Source organism: Cololabis saira, chromosome 11 (genome assembly GCF_033807715.1).
Source record: "Cololabis saira isolate AMF1-May2022 chromosome 11, fColSai1.1, whole genome shotgun sequence".
NCBI lineage: Eukaryota > Metazoa > Chordata > Actinopteri > Beloniformes > Belonidae > Cololabis > Cololabis saira.
This window is the reverse complement of record NC_084597.1, coordinates 8,031,838-8,050,886: the sequence shown is the minus strand read 5'-3', so window position 1 is coordinate 8,050,886 and position 19,049 is coordinate 8,031,838. Positions and strand designations below refer to the sequence as shown.

Here is a 19,049-nt window from a genome sequence, read left to right as displayed (position 1 = left end):
ATATATATATATATACGCATACATACGCACAGGGCCGCCGCAAGGGATGTGCGAACCGTGCGACCGCACGGGGCCTGGCGCCCCAAGGGGCCTCGCGCCCCAAGGGGCCTCGCGCTATGGGCCGTTTTTTTTTTTTCCCCCAATTTTTTTTTTTTTTCTTTTTTTTTTTCTTTTTTCCCTTATAAATATCAACAGTCACGTTCCATTACAGACCTAAATGTGTACTAGTCTGTGCATATCAATAAATATATGTGCAATGATGCGCATGTCTGTTGTTCAATACAACTGCGTCAGACCAAGCGCAGACACAAGCTGCTCTGATCCAGACGGTGGAGTTGGAACAAACTGTCACACAATGTCGAGAGAACGAGACAGATTCAGGAAATTTCCATCAGGGGATGAAAAAAGAAAAAAACGAAAGAAAATGGAAGAGTTTAATGCCTCTCTGAAAGGCACGTTTGATAAATTTGTTACAAAAATCACCGATCCGACCGGGTCTCAAGCTGCCGTGGGGCCCCGCGTCTAGGCAAGCCAGATGATGATGAGGCAGGGGAAGGTATCCAGTATTTTGCTAATTGGAGAGTTAAAATTGCGCATATAGACACCTGATCCGACCCGAAAAAAACCCAACATTTTCGCTATTCAATTTAATCAACACATTTAATTAAGATTTTCTGCAAAATGCTCACAATCGATAAGATAAGGATAATTTAATAGAGCGTTGTAATAACGTATTTAATAAAAATCTAAAAATAGTCTGATAGACTGTTTAATATACAACACATGACTTATTTTGGAATACAAAGAACCAACTAGACTATGACTATGCTATGTAAAATGTGAATTAAGTTTTATTAGTAACTTTGGTAAGTTTAAGATTTCATAAATAACATCGATGGAGGGGGGCCCAAAAATCACAGTCTGCCTAGTGTAGTCCATTTATTTAATCCGGCTCTGTGGGCGGGGCCTGTGGAGAATAAAGGGAGCTTCTTCTCCACAGCTCTCTCTCTATCCTCTCATGCAGCAGGACCTCTGCCACCTGCCCTTACCATGAATTAAGTTTAAATTTTCCACAAACACACAAAACACACACAAACACACACAAAACACACACACAAACACACACATAACACACAAACACACACAAAACACACACAAACACACACATAACACACAAACACACACATAACACACAAACACACAAACACACACACACACACACACACACACACACACACACACACACACACACACACACTGACGGCCCTGCCCCCTATAACTCACTGTAGACTTGCTAGCAGCCTCTGTGATGGCAGAGTGGGAGCAGGCCGTCAGACCAATCCTGCTCACCTGTGGTGGGCGGGCAGAGCCGGATTAACGCAAAGGCAAACTAGGCATGTGCCTAGGGCCCGATTGACAGGGGGGGCCCAGACAGGGGGACAAAAAAAAAAAAAAAATATTATTATTTTATTTTTTTTTGTCTGCACACATATTAATGGTTAATAACAGGCCGGTAAAAACCTAAGGCATATATATATATATATATATATATATATATATATATATATATATATATATATATATATATATATATATATATATATATATATATATATGTGTGTATATATATGTGCATTATTACTATATTTAGTATACATACATATATATATACGCATACATACGCACAGGGCCGCCGCAAGGGATGTGCGAACCGTGCGACCGCACGGGGCCTCGCGCCCCAAGGGGCCTCGCGCTATGGGCCGTTTTTTTTTTTTTTTCCCCAATTTTTTTTTTTGTCTGCACACATATTAATGGTTAATAACAGGCCGGTAAAAACCTAAGGCATATATATATATATATATATATATATATATATATATATATATATATATATATATATATATATATATATATATACGCATACATACGCACAGGGCCGCCGCAAGGGATGTGCGAACCGTGCGACCGCACGGGGCCTGGCGCCCCAAGGGGCCTCGCGCCCCAAGGGGCCTCGCGCTATGGGCCGTTTTTTTTTTTCCCCCCAATTTTTTTTTTTTTTTCTTTTTTTTTTTTCTTTTTTCCCTTATAAATATCAACAGTCACGTTCCATTACAGACCTAAATGTGTACTAGTCTGTGCATATCAATAAATATATGTGCAATGATGCGCATGTCTGTTGTTCAATACAACTGCGTCAGACCAAGCGCAGACACAAGCTGCTCTGATCCAGACGGTGGAGTTGGAACAAACTGTCACACAATGTCGAGAGAACGAGACAGATTCAGGAAATTTCCATCAGGGGATGAAAAAAGAAAAAAACGAAAGAAAATGGAAGAGTTTAATGCCTCTCTGAAAGGCACGTTTGATAAATTTGTTACAAAAATCACCGATCCGACCGGGTCTCAAGCTGCCGTGGGGCCCCGCGTCTAGGCAAGCCAGATGATGATGAGGCAGGGGAAGGTATCCAGTATTTTGCTAATTGGAGAGTTAAAATTGCGCATATAGACACCTGATCCGACCCGAAAAAAACCCAACATTTTCGCTATTCAATTTAATCAACACATTTAATTAAGATTTTCTGCAAAATGCTCACAATCGATAAGATAAGGATAATTTAATAGAGCGTTGTAATAACGTATTTAATAAAAATCTAAAAATAGTCTGATAGACTGTTTAATATACAACACATGACTTATTTTGGAATACAAAGAACCAACTAGACTATGACTATGCTATGTAAAATGTGAATTAAGTTTTATTAGTAACTTTGGTAAGTTTAAGATTTCATAAATAACATCGATGGAGGGGGGCCCAAAAATCACAGTCTGCCTAGTGTAGTCCATTTATTTAATCCGGCTCTGTGGGCGGGGCCTGTGGAGAATAAAGGGAGCTTCTTCTCCACAGCTCTCTCTCTATCCTCTCATGCAGCAGGACCTCTGCCACCTGCCCTTACCATGAATTAAGTTTAAATTTTCCACAAACACACAAAACACACACAAACACACACAAAACACACACACAAACACACACATAACACACAAACACACACAAAACACACACAAACACACACATAACACACAAACACACACATAACACACAAACACACAAACACACACACACACACACACACACACACACACACACACACACACACACACACACACACTGACGGCCCTGCCCCCTATAACTCACTGTAGACTTGCTAGCAGCCTCTGTGATGGCAGAGTGGGAGCAGGCCGTCAGACCAATCCTGCTCACCTGTGGTGGGCGGGCAGAGCCGGATTAACGCAAAGGCAAACTAGGCATGTGCCTAGGGCCCGATTGACAGGGGGGGCCCAGACAGGGGGACAAAAAAAAAAAAAAAATATTATTATTTTATTTTTTTTTGTCTGCACACATATTAATGGTTAATAACAGGCCGGTAAAAACCTAAGGCATATATATATATATATATATATATATATATATATATATATATATATATATATATATATATATATATATATATATATATATGTGTGTATATATATGTGCATTATTACTATATTTAGTATACATACATATATATATACGCATACATACGCACAGGGCCGCCGCAAGGGATGTGCGAACCGTGCGACCGCACGGGGCCTCGCGCCCCAAGGGGCCTCGCGCTATGGGCCGTTTTTTTTTTTTTTTCCCCAATTTTTTTTTTTTTTTCGTTTTTTTTTTTCTTTTTTCCCTTATAAATATCAACAGTCACGTTCCATTACAGACCTAAATGTGTACTAGTCTGTGCATATCAATAAATATATGTGCAATGATGTGCATGTCTGTTGTTCAATACAACTGCGTCAGACCAAGCGCAGACACAAGCTGCTCTGATCCAGACGGTGGAGTTGGAACAACAAGACAGATTCAGGAAATTTCCATCAGGGGATGAAAAAAGAAAAAAACGAAAGAAAATGGAAGAGTTTAATGCCTCTCTGAAAGGCACGTTTGATAAATTTGTTACAAAAATCACCGATCCGACCGGGTCTCAAGCAGCCGTGGGGCCCCGCGTCGAGGCAAGCCCAGATGATGAATAGGCAGGGGAAGGTATCCAGTATTTTGCTAATTGGAGAGTTAAAATTGCGCATATAGACACCCGATCCGACCCGAAAAAACCCCAAAATTTTGCGCGTGCTTGCTACGCTCACGCACAAGGGGCCCCCCTAGCCATTTCACACCGGGCCTCGCAAATCTCCCAAACGGCTCTGCATACGCATACACATAGATACATATACACATACAGACATACATACTACAGCACACTTTGTCTTACTGCAAATTTTATTGGTCTTTGTAGATTTGACTTCTTATTTAACTATTCAATTTAATCAACACATTTAATTAAGATTTTCTGCAAAATGCTCACAATCGATAAGATAAGGATAATTTAATAGCATTTAATAGAGCGTTGTAATAACGTATTTAATAAAAATCTAAAAATAGTCTTATAGACTGTTTAATATACAACACATGACTTATTTTGGAATACAAAGAACCAACTTGACTATGACTATGCTATGTAAAATGTGAATTAAGTTTTATTAGTAACTTTGGTAAGTTTTAAGATTTCATAAATAACATCGATGGAGGGGGGCCCAAAAATCACAGTCTGCCTAGTGTAGTCCATTTATTTAATCCGGCTCTGTGGGCGGGGCCTGTGGAGAATAAAGGGAGCTCCTTCTCCACAGCTCTCTCTCTATCCTCTCATGCAGCAGGACCTCTGCCACCTGCCCGTACCATGAATTAAGTTTAAATTTTCCACAAAACACACACAAACACACACATAACACACAAACACACACAAAACACACACATAACACAAACACACACAAAACACACACATAACACACACATAACACACACACACACACACACACACACACACACACACACTGACGGCCCTGCCCCCTATAACTCACTGTAGACTTGCTAGCAGGCTCTGTGATGGCAGAGTGGGAGCAGGCCGTCAGACCAATCCTGCTCACCTGTGGTGGGCGGGCAGAGCCGGATTAACGCAAAGGCAAACTAGGCATGTGCCTAGGGCCCGATTGACAGGGGGGGGCCCCAGACCGAGGGACAAAAAAAAAAAAAAAATTTTTTTGTCTGCACACATATTAATGGTTAATAACAGGCCGGTAAAAACCTATGGCATATATATATATATATATATATATATATATATATATATATATATATATATATATATATATATATATGTATATATGTGCATTATTACTATATTTAGTATACATACATATATATATACGCATACATACGCACAGGGCCGCCGCAAGGGATGTGTGAACCGTGCGACCGCACGGGGCCTCGCGCTATGGGCCGTTTTTTTTCTCCCCCCCCCCCCCCCAATTTTTTTTTTTTTCATTTTTTTTTTTTCGTTTTTTCCCTTATAGTCACGTTCCATTACAGACCTAAATGTGTACTAGTCTGTGCATATCAATAAATATATGTGCAATGATGCGCGTGTCTGTTGTTCAATACAACTGATCAGACCAAGCGCAGACACAAGCTGCTCTGATCCAGACGGTGAAGTTGGAACAACGAGACAGATTCAGGAAATTTCCATCAGGGGATGAAAAAAGAAAAAAACAAAAGAAAATGGAAGAGTTTAATGCCTCTCTGAAAGGCACGTTTGATAAATTTGTTACAAAAATCACCGATCTGACTGGGTCTCAAGCAGCCGTGGGGCCCCGCGTCGAGGCAAGCCCAGATGATGATGAGGCAGGGGAAGGTATCCAATATTTTGCTAATTGGAGAGTTAAAATTGCGCATATAGACACCCGATCCGACCCGAAAAAACCCCCAAACACACACAAAACACACACAAACACACACATAACACACAAACACACACAAAACACACACAAACACACACACAAATACACACACACACACACACACACAAACAAACAAACAAACAAACAAACAAACAAACAAACAAACAAAACACACACACACACACGGTTATGGCTATTATTTTGATATTGTTTTAATTAATAAATATACTTTAAAACTGTTGACCATCGTGTGGACTCCTTGTTTTGCCATGTTGCCCTAGAGCATGACAAAATGGGGGCTCGTCCATACCTCAATTTATTAATTGGCTGATTAATTAATTAGTTTGTTTGATAAAAGTTTTTATCTTCAGTTTTGGAAAATATTGAGTTTTGTTTGGGATTTCACACTTGAGTTTGTTTGTTTTTTTGGTTAGGAGTGGGAAGAGAGAGCATTTTTTTCGCCCCAGTTTCTAAGTTTCAGGATACAACAAGGTTAGTGTTGGGATGTGTTTACAGGTGTAGGTACTTTTGTTACTAGTTGGAAAAAATCCCTTAGCGACCGTCACCAATAGAGTGTCGGCCGTTTGTTTGTTTCTTTGATTTTCTCTTAGTAGAGTTTTTGTGTAGCGGCGGATCTTGGGGGTCACACAGGTGGCTGGAGGGGAGAAATCCTCATGCCCGGGTGCCGACGGTAGGTTTAATTTAGGTAAGTTAACTAGGAATATTAGGTAAGTTAGGGGGGGGTTTGTTCCATATTGTTTCAAATTTTGTACTGCACATTGTGGACACAGCCCCAACACTTGTTTTTGTTAGGTTTTGTTTTCTGCTCGCATGGAAAAATGAGTTTGGTTGCGGACAAAGTTATTGAGTCTCCGTCAGTGGAGCTTCTAAATCCGTGTACAAAAGACCAGCTACTGTTCCTTGCTGAACATTATAACATCACAGTAACAGGAAAGCTCAAGGCAGCAATGGAGGCCACACTGATCGGTGGGTTGGTGGAGAGAGGCATTCTGCAGCTTGATGAAGAGGATGAGGTCGAGTCGGACGTTGATTTTAAATGGAAAAAAGAACTATTGCTGTCACAAATTGTTTTTCGTGCGTTCGTGCGTTTTTTCGTGCGTTTTTGTGTTTTTTTGTGCGTTTTTGTGTTTTTTTGTGCGTTTTTGTGTTTTTTTGTGCGTTTTTTCGTTCGTTTTTTCGTGTGTTCGTGCGTTTGTGTCGTTATTGATCGGTGTTTGTGTAGTTATTGATCGGTGTTTGTGTCGTTATTGATCCGTGTTTGTGTCGTTATTGATCGGTGTTTGTGTCGTTATTGATCCGTGTTTGTGTCGTTATTGATCGGTGTTTGTGTCGTTATTGATCCGTGTTTGTGTCGTTATTGATCGGTGTTTGTGTCGTTATTGATCAGTGTTTGTGTTGTTATTGATCCGTGTTTGTGTCGTTATTGATCGGTGTTTGTCGTTATTGATCCGTGTTTGTGTCGTTATTGATCAGTGTTTGTGTCGTTATTGATCAGTGTTTGTGTCGTTATTGATCGTGTTTGTGTCGTTATTGATCAGTGTTTGTCGTTATTGATCCGTGTTTGTGTCGTTATTGATCCGTGTTTGTGTCGTTATTGATCGTGTTTGTGTCGTTATTGATCAGCGTTTGTGTCGTTATTGATCACCGTTTGTGTCGTTATTGATCAGTGTTTGTGTTGTTATTGATCGGTGTTTGTGTCGTTATTGATCGGTGTTTGTGTCGTTATTGATCGTGTTTGTGTCGTTATTGATCGGTGTTTGTGTCGTTATTGATCAGTGTTTGTGTCATTATTGATCAGTGTTTGTGTCGTTATTGATCCGTGTTTGTGTCGTTATTGATCAGTGTTTGTGTCGTTATTGATCCGTGTTTGTGTCGTTATTGATCAGTGTTTGTGTTGTTATTGATCCGTGTTTGTGTCGTTATTGATCGGTGTTTGTGTCGTTATTGATCCGTGTTTGTGTCGTTATTGATCCGTGTTTGTGTCGTTATTGATCAGTGTTTGTGTCGTTATTGATCAGTGTTTGTGTCGTTATTGATCCGTGTTTGTGTCGTTATTGATCCGTGTTTGTATCGTTATTGATCAGTGTTTGTGTCGTTATTGATCCGTGTTTGTGTCGTTATTGATCAGTGTTTGTGTCGTTATTGATCGGTGTTTGTCGTTATTGATCAGTGTTTGTGTCGTTATTGATCACTGTTTGTGTCGTTATTGATCCGTGTTTGTCGTTATTGATCAGTGTTTGTGTCGTTATTGATCCGTGTTTGTGTCGTTATTGATCACTGTTTGTGTCGTTATTGATCCGTGTTTGTCGTTATTGATCAGTGTTTGTGTCGTTATTGATCAGTGTTTGTGTCGTTATTGATCCGTGTTTGTGTCGTTATTGATCACTGTTTGTGTCGTTATTGATCCGTGTTTGTCGTTATTGATCAGTGTTTGTGTCGTTATTGATCAGTGTTTGTGTCTTTATTGATCGATGTTTGTGTCGTTATTGATCGGTGTTTGTGTCGTTATTGATCAGTGTTTGTGTCGTTATTGATCAGTGTTTGTGTCGTTATTGATTGTTTTTGTGTCGTTATTGATCATTGTTTGTGTCGTTATTGATCCGTATTTGTCGTTATTGATCAGTGTTTGTGTCGTTATTGATCCGTATTTGTCGTTATTGATCAGTGTTTGTGTCGTTATTGATCCGTATTTGTCGTTATTGATCAGTGTTTCTGTCGTTATTGATCGTGTTTGTGTTGTTATTGATCGGTGTTTGTGTCATTATTGATCCGTATTTGTCGTTATTGATCAGTGTTTGTGTCGTTATTGATCCGTGTTTGTGTCGTTATTGATCACTGTTTGTGTCGTTATTGATCCGTGTTTGTGTCGTTATTGATCACTGTTTGTGTCGTTATTGATCAGTGTTTGTGTCGTTATTGATCCGTGTTTGTGTCGTTATTGATCCGTGTTTGTGTCGTTATTGATCATGTTTGTGTCGATATTGATTAGTGTTTGTGTCGTTATTGATCAGTGTTTGTCGTTATTGATCAGTGTTTGTGTCGTTATTGATCTTGCTTTAGGAGGGTCTCCTGACAATGTTCTATCCAGCTGTTATTTACTGCAGTTCATGTATGAGTTTTACTACTGAAATAATCCTTCTTTTTGATACTTTAATCAGTTTGACTAATTAAATTATTCTTTAATTGATCAATTCTATACATTATTTCAACTGATGTATCTTGTAGTGAATGTGAGCAGTAGTAAACATAGCTGGATGGATCATTGTCAGAGGGCGGGTTAGGGAGGCTTGACCCTCCTAAAGACACTTTATTCCTTAAAACTGGGACAAATGTTGATGCGTTTCCTTTTTTAAACTACCTTTTCTTTCTCTTGCAGAAAAAACTACAAGAAAACTCTGTCTTTAGTAATGTTAAGATTGTATGAAGGTAAGTGAATGATTGATCGTATGAAGGTAAGTGAATGATTGTAGATTAATATTATTAGGACTGTAGATTACTTTAAAGTAGAATGTCGAGGTTAATGTTGAAGTACAATTTCCAGAAAAAAGTCAAAATGTTGAGAAAAAAGTCAAAATGTCGAAAAAAAAGTCAAAATTTCGAAATTAATGGTGAAGTACAATTTCCAGAAAAAAGTCGAGAAAAAAGTCAAAATGTCGAGAAAAAAGTCGAAATGTCGAGAAAAAAGTTGAAATGTCGAGAAAAAAGTCAAAATGTCGAGAAAAAATAAGTCAAAATTTCGAAATTAATGGTGACGTACAATTTCCAGAAAAAAGTCGAGAAAAAAGCAGAAAGGTCGAAAAAAAAAGTCAAAATATCGAGATTGATGTTTAAATGTCGAGATTAATGTTGAAAGAAAAAAACTTTGTCTTTAGTAATGTTAAGATTGTATGAAGGTAAGTGAATGATTGATCGTATGAAGGTAAGTGAATGATTGTAGATGAATTTTATTAGGACTGTAGATTACTTTAAAGTAGAGAAATACAGAGCTTTAGGAGGGTCTCCTGACAAGGTTCTATCCAGCTGTTATTTACTGCAGTTCATGTATGAGTTTCATGTGACGACCCCTCCATCCACTAGTTGTCCCTGCCTTTTCTGTTTTTCCTTCGTTTTTATGAATGAGTTGTGCAGCCGTTTTCTTGGGAGACGTTTGACTAGCGTGGTAAGTCTGTTTGTTTTGGTTTGGGTAAGCAGCCGTGATAAGTCTGTTCTGAGGAGATTGTTTTGTTCCAGGCTGTGTTGTGCTGGTGTTGTTGTTTTTTAGGTACTGAGTTTGTGGGGTCCTGTGTGTGTGCAGCCGTATTAAGTCGCTGTTGCTTCTGTCCCTGTTAGGCTTAAGAGCGAGTTCCCTTTGGAGTTCGTTTGGGGGCGTGTTAGTGTGGTGTGAAAGTGGCTGGAGCAGTTGTCTCGGGGGCACATCCGCAGCTGCAGGTGAGTCGCCATTTAGTGGTTGCTTTGCCGGGCTGACGGGCTTTAGTGCGTAAATACCCACCACCAAATACCTGAAGACTAGGGGGGAGCTTAGCTAGATTCTGGTTAGGCAGTTAGAGGGACGGGGCTACGGTGACGTTTTGGCTGTGGGGGGACTGTGTGAGCTCAGTGTGCTACAGGTTAAGCACTGCAGTTTGTTTTTGTTTTGCATTGGTTTGTATAGTCTGTGTTTGGACAGGTAATTGGGCTGGTTGATAACCATGGCTAGTGTGGAGGATTTTTTGAAAGCTCCATCAGAGGAGTCTTTGGAGTACTACACACGTGATCAGTTGTTGAGGATTGCTGACCATTTCAAGTTGGAGGTCAGTGATAAACGGAGTAAGGATAGCATTAGAGCTATTATTAAAGCTTATCTGTCTGATGTGGGTATTGTCAATCCTGGTAAATTGCAGGCTGCCGGTCCTGTGGTGGAATCTGTTATGTCTGGTGATGCTGGGTTAACTTTTGAACAGAGAATTGCTTCTGCTGCAGACTGAACTCAAAAGGCTGGAGGTGGAGGCGTGTAGACTGAACTCAGGTGGCGCTGGTGCAGGCCATGCTCTTTCAGCTGCTCCTGTTAGATCAGCCTCTAGTTCTTTTGATGTTGGCAGTTATTTGTAGGGGTGGGCAAAAATATTGATACGGCAATATACCGCGATACATAGTCTCCCGATACAATATCGATATTCAAAGTATGTATCGCGATATATTGCCGTATCAATATTTTTGCCCACCCCTAGCTGCACTTTATTTTTGTGATTTCAATTTCAGTATGGGTGAGACACTGCATTTTATTTTTGTCATTTTAAGTCAGGGGCAAGTAGCTGTACTGTATTTTTGTGATTTCAATTTCAGTGTGGGTGAGACACTGCATTTTATTTTGAGTATTTTGTATCTAAGAATAATGCACACTGCACTTTTTATTGTGTTTCAGTGTGTTTTTTCATGCAAATATGTTGCATATTAAAATGGAAAGTTTGAATTACATTGTTTTGACTCAGTCTGTCCAATGAATTATCAATATCATCTGATGTACATATATACAACTTGGATTTTAAGATGTGTAATGCCTTTTAAAATTTTTCGGTGAACTATGTAGAATATCGCGATATATCGCATAATCGGGACATCGCAATATTGTATCGTATCGGGCTCAAGTATCGTGATGCGTATCGTATCGTGAGGTCCTTCCCAATACCCACCCCTGGTAATTTGCGTTTAGTTCCCCAGTTTTGTGAGCGGGATCCAGATACATTTTTCTCGCTGTTTGAGCGTGTTGCTGAGGGTAGAGAGTGGTCAGATTTAGATTGCACACTGCTTTTGCAATGTGTTTTAACTGGTAAAGCGCAGGAAGTCTACTCTGCTCTCACAGTAGGTGAAAGTAAGGTGTATGCAACTGTCAAGGCTACTGTGTTGAGGGCATACGAGTTGGTGCCGGAGGCATATCGGCAGAGGTTTCAGACCTGAAAACTCTGTCTTTAGTAATGTTAAGATTGTATGAAGGTAAGTGAATGATTGATCGTATGAAGGTAAGTGAATGATTGTAGATTAATTTTATTAGGACTGTAGATTACTTTAAAGTAGAGAAATACAGAGCTTTAGGAGGGTCTCCTGACAATGTTCTATCCAGCTGTTATTTACTGCAGTTCATGTATGAGTTTTACTACTGAAATTATCCTTCTTTTTGATACTTTAATCAGTTTGACTAATTAAATTATTCTTTAATGGATCAATTATATACATTATTTCTGTTCTGTTTCTGTTCTGAGGAGATTGTTTTGTGCCAGGCTGTGTTGTGCTGGTGTTGTTGTTTTTTAGTCACTGAGTTTGTGGGATCCTGTGTGTGAGCAGCCGTATTAAGTCGCTGTTGCTTCTGTCCCTGTTAGGCTTAAGAGCGAGTTCCCTTTGGAGTTGGTTTGGGGGCGTGTTAGTGTGGTGTGAAAGTGGCTGGAGCAGTTGTCTCGGGGGCACATCCGCAGCTGCAGGTGAGTCGCCATTTAGTGGTTGCTTTGCCGGGCTGACGGGCTTTAGTGCGTAAATACCCACCACCAAATACCTGAAGACTAGGGGGGAGCTTAGCTAGATTCTGGTTAGGCAGTTAGAGGGACGGGGCTACGGTGATGTTTTGGCTGTGGGGGGACTGTGTGAGCTCAGTGTGCTACAGGTTAAGCACTGCAGTTTGGGTTTTTTTGCATTGGTTTGTATAGTCTGTGTTTGGACAGGTAATTGGGCTGGTTGATAACCATGGCTAGTGTGGAGGATTTTTTGAAAGCTCCATCAGAGGAGTCTTTGGAGTACTACACACGTGATCAGTTGTTGAGGATTGCTGACCATTTCAAGTTGGAGGTCAGTGATAAACGGAGTAAGGATAGCATTAGAGCTATTATTAAAGCTTATCTGTCTGATGTGGGTATTGTCAATCCTGGTAAATTGCAGGCTGCCGGACCTATGGAAATCTGCTCCCGTCGTTACGTAACGACAGGAGCAGAATCTGAACGGCTCAAAAAAGTCACATGACACTGGGGGATTCTGCCGGGCGGGGGTACAGACCTTGCAGAAATTCATGGGATTTCATCTTTCCTGTGTTGGCAGGGTGAGGGGAGACCACTTTATACATGTTAAAACAAGAAAAAACGTGTTTTTCGTAATAGGTCCCCTTTAATTGATCATTGATATACATTATTTCAACTGATGTATCTTGTAGTGAATGTGAGCAGTAGTAAACATAGCTGGATGGATCATTGTCAGAGGGCGGGTTAGGGAGGGTTGACCCTCCTAAAGACACTTTATTCCTTAAAACTGGGACAAATGTTGATGTGTTTCCTTTTTTAAACTACCTTTTCTTTCTCTTGCAGGAAAAACCAACAAGAAAACTCTGTCTTTAGTAATGTTAAGATTGTATGAAGGTAAGTGAATGATTGTAGATGAATTTGATTAGGACTGTAGATTACTTTAAAGTAGAGAAATACAGAGCTTTAGGAGGGTCTCCTGACAATGTTCTATCCAGCTGTTATTTACTGCAGTTCACGTATGAGTTTTACTACTGAAATCATCCTTCTTTTTGATACTTTAATCAGTTTGACTAATTAAATTATTCTTAAATTGATCAATTATATACATTATTTCAACTGATGTATCTTGTAGTGAATGTGAGCAGTAGTAAACATAGCTGGATGGATCATTGTCAGAGGGCGGGTTAGGGAGGCTTGACCCTCCTAAAGACACTTTATTCCTTAAAACTGGGACAAATGTTGATGTGTTTTCTTTTTTAAACTACCTTTTCTTTCTCTTGCAGAAAAAAACAACAAGAAAACTCTGTCTTGCGTGGCAGGCTAAAGAACTCTGAAACCTTGAAAAATCTGGAGTCTCTGTTTGGTCATCTGTCTGAGGAGAGGGGCGCTAAGTTGTCGGCTCTGATTAATGGTTATCTGTGTCTGTTTGGTGATGTACCAAGTCGGACGCATTTAATCGAGCATGACATTGATGTGGGGAAGGCGCAACCATTCCGTCATCGTTTCTACCGGGTGTCAGAAGAGAAGCGAAAGGTGATGGACAGAGAGATACAGTACATGCTTAATAATGGCATTGCAGAACCCTCATCATCTAGCTCGGCGTCACCTTGTTCATTGGTAGACAAGTCTGATAAGAGTCCCAGGTTTTGCACAGACTATCGGAAGGTAAACAGGGTCATTAAACCAGATGCTTTTCCACTGGAAGATGGAAGATTGAGTTGATCAGTTCGGCTCAGCTCAGTTTGTGAGCAAGTTCGATTTATTAAAGGGTTATTGGCAAGTGCCATTGTCCAAGAGGGTTAGAGAGATTTCGGCGTTCATAACACCTTCTGGTTTATTCTCATATTCAGTGATGAGTTTCGGGTTGCGTAACGCGCCGGCAACGTTCCAGCGCCTTATGAACCTGGTTGTGACTGGGCTGGAGGGTTGTGCTGTTTATTTAGACGATGTTGTCATCTATAGTGATACGTGGGAGGAACATCTGGTCCGTATTGAAAAGCTGTTTAACCGTCTAGCTCAGGGGTCGGCAACCCGCGGCTCTTTAGCGCCGCCCTAGTGGCTCCTGGAGCTTTTCAAAAATGTTCGACCTTTTTTTCCCTTTTTTTTTCTTCTTTTTTTCCTTTTCTTCTTTTTTCCTTTTTTTCTCTCCTTTTTTTCCTCTTTTTTCCTTTTTTCCTCTTTCTCATTTTGACTTTTTTCTCTAAATTTTGACTTTTTTTCTCTAAATTTTGATTTTTTTCTCTAAATTTTGACTTTTTTCTCTAAATTTTGACTTTTTTCTCTAAATTTTGACTTTTTTCTCTAAATTTTGACCTTTTTTCTCAACATTTTGACTTTTTTTCTCAACATTTTGACTTTTTTCTCTAAATTTTGACTTTTTTCTCTAAATTTTTACTTTTTTCTCTAAATTTTTACTTTTTTCTTTAAATTTTTACTTTTTTCTCTAAATTTTTACTTTTTTCTCAACATTTTGACTTTTTTTCTCAACATTTCGACTTTTTTTCTCAACATTTCGACTTTTTTTCTCAACATTTCGACTTTTTTTCTCAACATTTCGACTTTTTTTCTCAACATTTCGACTTTTTTTCTCGACATTTCGACTTTTTTTCTCGACATTTCGCCTTTTTTCTCGAAATTTCGCCTTTTTTCTCGAAATTTCGCCTTTTTTCTCGAAATTTCGCCTTTTTCTCAAGATTGTACTACAACATTAATCTCGACATTTCGACTTTTTTCTCAAAGTGCATAATGAAAAAATCTTCCCCCATAGCTAATATAGAAACATGCAGCATGTGTTGCCTTCATTCTAAGGCTTATACAAGACTTCTCATTTTTTGCGGCTCCAGACACATTTGTTTTTTGTGTTTTTGGTTCAATATGGCTCTTTCAACATTTTGGGTTGCCGACTATGGGGGTATTATTGTTCCAATATTATTTGTGTGTGCGTATCTCAATCTGTGTGTGCGTAAAAAGATTTGTGTGTCTGTATTCAGATTTGTGTGTGCGTAAAAAGATTCGTGTGTCTGTATTCAGATTTGTGTGTGCGTAAAAAGATTTGTGTGTCTGTATTCAGATTTGTGTGTGCGTAAAAAGATTTGTGTGTCTGTATTCATATTTGTGTGTGCGTAAAAAAGATTTGTGTGTCCGTATTCACATTTGTGTGTGTGTAAAAAGATTTGTGTGTCTGTATTCATATTTATGTGTGCGCAAAAATCAGCCGGGAGCTCTCGATTGGCTGTCTTTGTACACGTGGATTTTGACACACTTCTGCCGCGGCAAATCTGTAAAAAGATCTGTGTGTAAAACGATTTGTGCGTCCGTAACTTTTCCTTTGCCCTGAGCTCGGATTCACAGGCTCTCGCCAGGCTACAGCAATGCAGCCTTCACACCACTAGTCGGCGCGTAGCTCTCAGTCAGTACGTTTACCTGCAGCAGTTCCATCGGGTTTCTGATCATATTAGACATTGTTTGGACTTTTAAACTGCATGCAAACACCTGAACCCCATCTACTTCGGACCTATGTCGGACATTTAGTAATCGGGTTGCATATGGAGTAAGATAACTTCCAAAAAGATGTGTCCATGTTATAACTATTCGTATTCGTAATGATAAACATTTGTATGTAAATAAAAAAGTTGTACTCAAAATGCTGCTGTCACGCACATGAGTCTGACAAATTATTAGGGTTAGGATTGTTTTTATATGAGTAAGAAATTAGGTAAGAAATGTACCTTTTACGTCTCATTTATTCATTCACACACGCACTAATATATTTGGGAAACAGTTAGGCACCAAATATAATATATTTAATTTTCTCAGATGGCAAAAATAAGAACTTTATTGATCCCACATAGGAGTAATTCATGTCATATTAGAGAACAAGGTAGTGCCGAAAAACAATATATAGCCTATCCCCCCTCACAAAAATAAGAAAAATATATTTTCTCATCAACAAAGCATATTTTACATAAACATATTTAAACATTTTCAAGTAACAAAATAACATATTTGAACAATTCTTCAGATTTTTTCAGTTCTTTTATTGTCTGAAAAATGGTTCAAATGTGTTATTTTGTTATTTGAAAAAATTTAAATTTGTTTTGTTGATGAGAAAATATGTTTCTCTATTCTTATTTTTGTGAGGGAAGATAGACTATTGTTTTTTTCAGCACTACCTTGTTCTCTATAGCTGATATAACATGAATTACTCCTATGTGGGATCAATAAAGTTCTTATTTTTGCCATCTGAGAAAATAAATATGTTATATTTGGTGCCTAACTGTTTCTCAAATATATTAGTGCGTGTGTGAAATTCACACACGCACTGTGAATGAATAAATGAGACGTAAAAGGTACATTTCTTACCTAATTTCTTACTCATATAAAAACAATCCTAACCCTAATAATTTATCAGACTCATGTGCGTGACAGCAGAATTTTGGGTACAACTTTTTTATTTACATACAAATGTTTATCATTACGAATACGAATAGTTATAACATGGACACATCTTTTTGGAAGTTATCTTACTCCATATGCAACCCGATTACTAAATGTCCGACATAGGTCCGAAGTAGATGGGGTTCAGGTGTTTGCATGCAGTTTAAAAGTCCAAACAATGTCTAATATGATCAGAAACCCGATGGAACTGCTGCAGGTAAACGTACTGACTGAGAGCTACGCGCCGACTAGTGGTGTGAAGGCTGCATTGCTGTAGCCTGGCGAGAGCCTGTGAATCCGAGCTCAGGGCAAAGGAAAAGTTACGGACGCACAAATCGTTTTACACACAGATCTTTTTACAGATTTGCCGCGGCAGAAGTGTGTCAAAATCCACGTGTACAAAGACAGCCAATCGAGAGCTCCCGGCTGATTTTTGCGCACACATAAATATGAATACAGACACACAAATCTTTTTACACACACACAAATGTGAATACGGACACACAAATCTTTTTTACGCACACACAAATATGAATACAGACACACGAATCTTTTTACGCACACACAAATCTGAATACAGACACACGAATCTTTTTACGCACACACAGATTGAGATACGCACACACAAATAATATTGGAACAATAATACCCCCATAGCCGACCCCTGGTCTAGCTGATGCACACCTGACCGTGAACCTAGCAAAGTGTGAGTTTGCCAAGGCCACCGTCACCTACCTGGGTAAGGTGGTGGGGCAGGGAAATGTGCGGGCAGTACAGGCTAAGGTGGCTGCAATCGGGCAGTATCCAGTGCCAGCAACCAAAAAGGAACTTCAGCGCTTTCTGGGTCTTGTGGGGTACTATCGCAGTTTTTGTAAAAACTTTTCGACTGTGGTAGCTCCCCTGACAGATTTGCTGAAAGGGAAAACAACATACATCTGGTCACCATCTTGTCAGCAAGCTTTTGATAACGTTAAAGCTATTCTGTGTTCTTGCAGCTCCACGTATGGACGGTCCCTTCCAACTGCAGGTGGACGCGAGTGACGTGGGTTCAGGTGCGGTGTTATTTCAGAGTGATAGCGGTGTTGACCGTCCCGTGAGTTTCTACTCTAAAAAGTTTAACGCGTTCCAGTTGAACTATTCCGTTATCGAAAAAGAGACACTTGCACTTATCTGGGCTCTGCAGCATTTTGAAGTGTACCTTGATTCTGGCAGTGTTCCTTTGGTGGTCTATACAGACCATAATCCGATAACCTTCTTGCAGTCCGTACAGTGTCCAAACCGCAGATTAATGCGTTGGATTTTGTTTTTGCAAACTTATTGTTTAGATATCCGCCACATTAAAGGAGTTGATAACATTGTGGCTGATGTTCTATCCAGAGCACCTTATTCTTAATCATGTGCCATTTATTGTTTGATCTCTCCGGTCTGCTGTGTCTTTCTTTTCGCTGTCGCTCTTAAATGCTTTTCCAGGCGCCGGAATTGCTGGGTTGCAGCGTGGGGGTTGGTTTGCTGACCGGGGAAGGCAACGAAATTGGTCAGTATGAATTGTACTGTAATTGATTAATTTCATGTAACTAGTGACGGTGGTTAAGTGTTTCAGTTTTGTGCAATGTAGTTGTGCCCTTTCCGGTGTTCCAGTGGGAACCCCGTTTTTATGGGGGGGGGTGTGACGACCCCTCCATCCACTAGTTGTCCCTGCCTTTTCTGCTGCTGATGTGTTTTTCCTTTGCAGGAATCAGGGTGGAGAGGTCGCCTGATTAGCTGATGACCCACACCTGGGCCCGGTGTGGGTCTCTCTTTAAAACGCTTCACTCCTGCTAGGGCTGTTCGATTTTGCCCAAAAATAAAATCTCGATTTTTTTCTCTCAAAATCCGATTTTCGATTACGATTACGATTATTTTGTGAATTGACAAAAGGCAAAGAAATGATTTCAAATATGCTGTTTTTTTATTGAACATTTGCCCCATTGGGCTTTAAGTGCAAACTTTGCTCTTATTAAACCAAAAATGAATGAATAAAGTGCAAAACTCTGTAAAATAAGTTGAAAAAAAGTTTTAAAAAATATAATAAAATATAAAGTTTTATCTCTGAAAAAAAAAAAAAATATATATAATATGTGTGCAGACAAGGTTAAAAAAAAAAAGTGAAAAATCGATTTTTTTACGATTTTCACGTTTTAACATCGTTCTAATTACATAATCGCGATTACGATTTAAAATCGATTAATCGAACAGCCCTAACTCCTGCTTGTCTCTCTCTCTCTCTGGTCTGGTCCGGCACGGCCGC

The 19,049-nt window shown here is 39.5% G+C and overlaps 1 protein-coding gene across 1 annotated transcript in view; it reads left to right on the top strand.

Moving 5' to 3' along the window:
- The first annotated feature begins 6,664 nt into the window (after positions 1–6,664).
- LOC133454861 (semaphorin-4D-like) overlaps positions 6,665–19,049 on the top strand; it is a 107,131-nt gene continuing 94,746 nt past the window's right edge. The window contains exons 1-4 of the mRNA XM_061733582.1: positions 6,665–6,864; positions 13,609–13,990; positions 17,420–17,633; positions 17,758–17,814. Coding sequence (XP_061589566.1) covers positions 6,665–6,864; positions 13,609–13,990; positions 17,420–17,633; positions 17,758–17,814 — 853 coding nt within the window. The remainder of the gene's footprint in view (positions 6,865–13,608; positions 13,991–17,419; positions 17,634–17,757; positions 17,815–19,049) is intronic.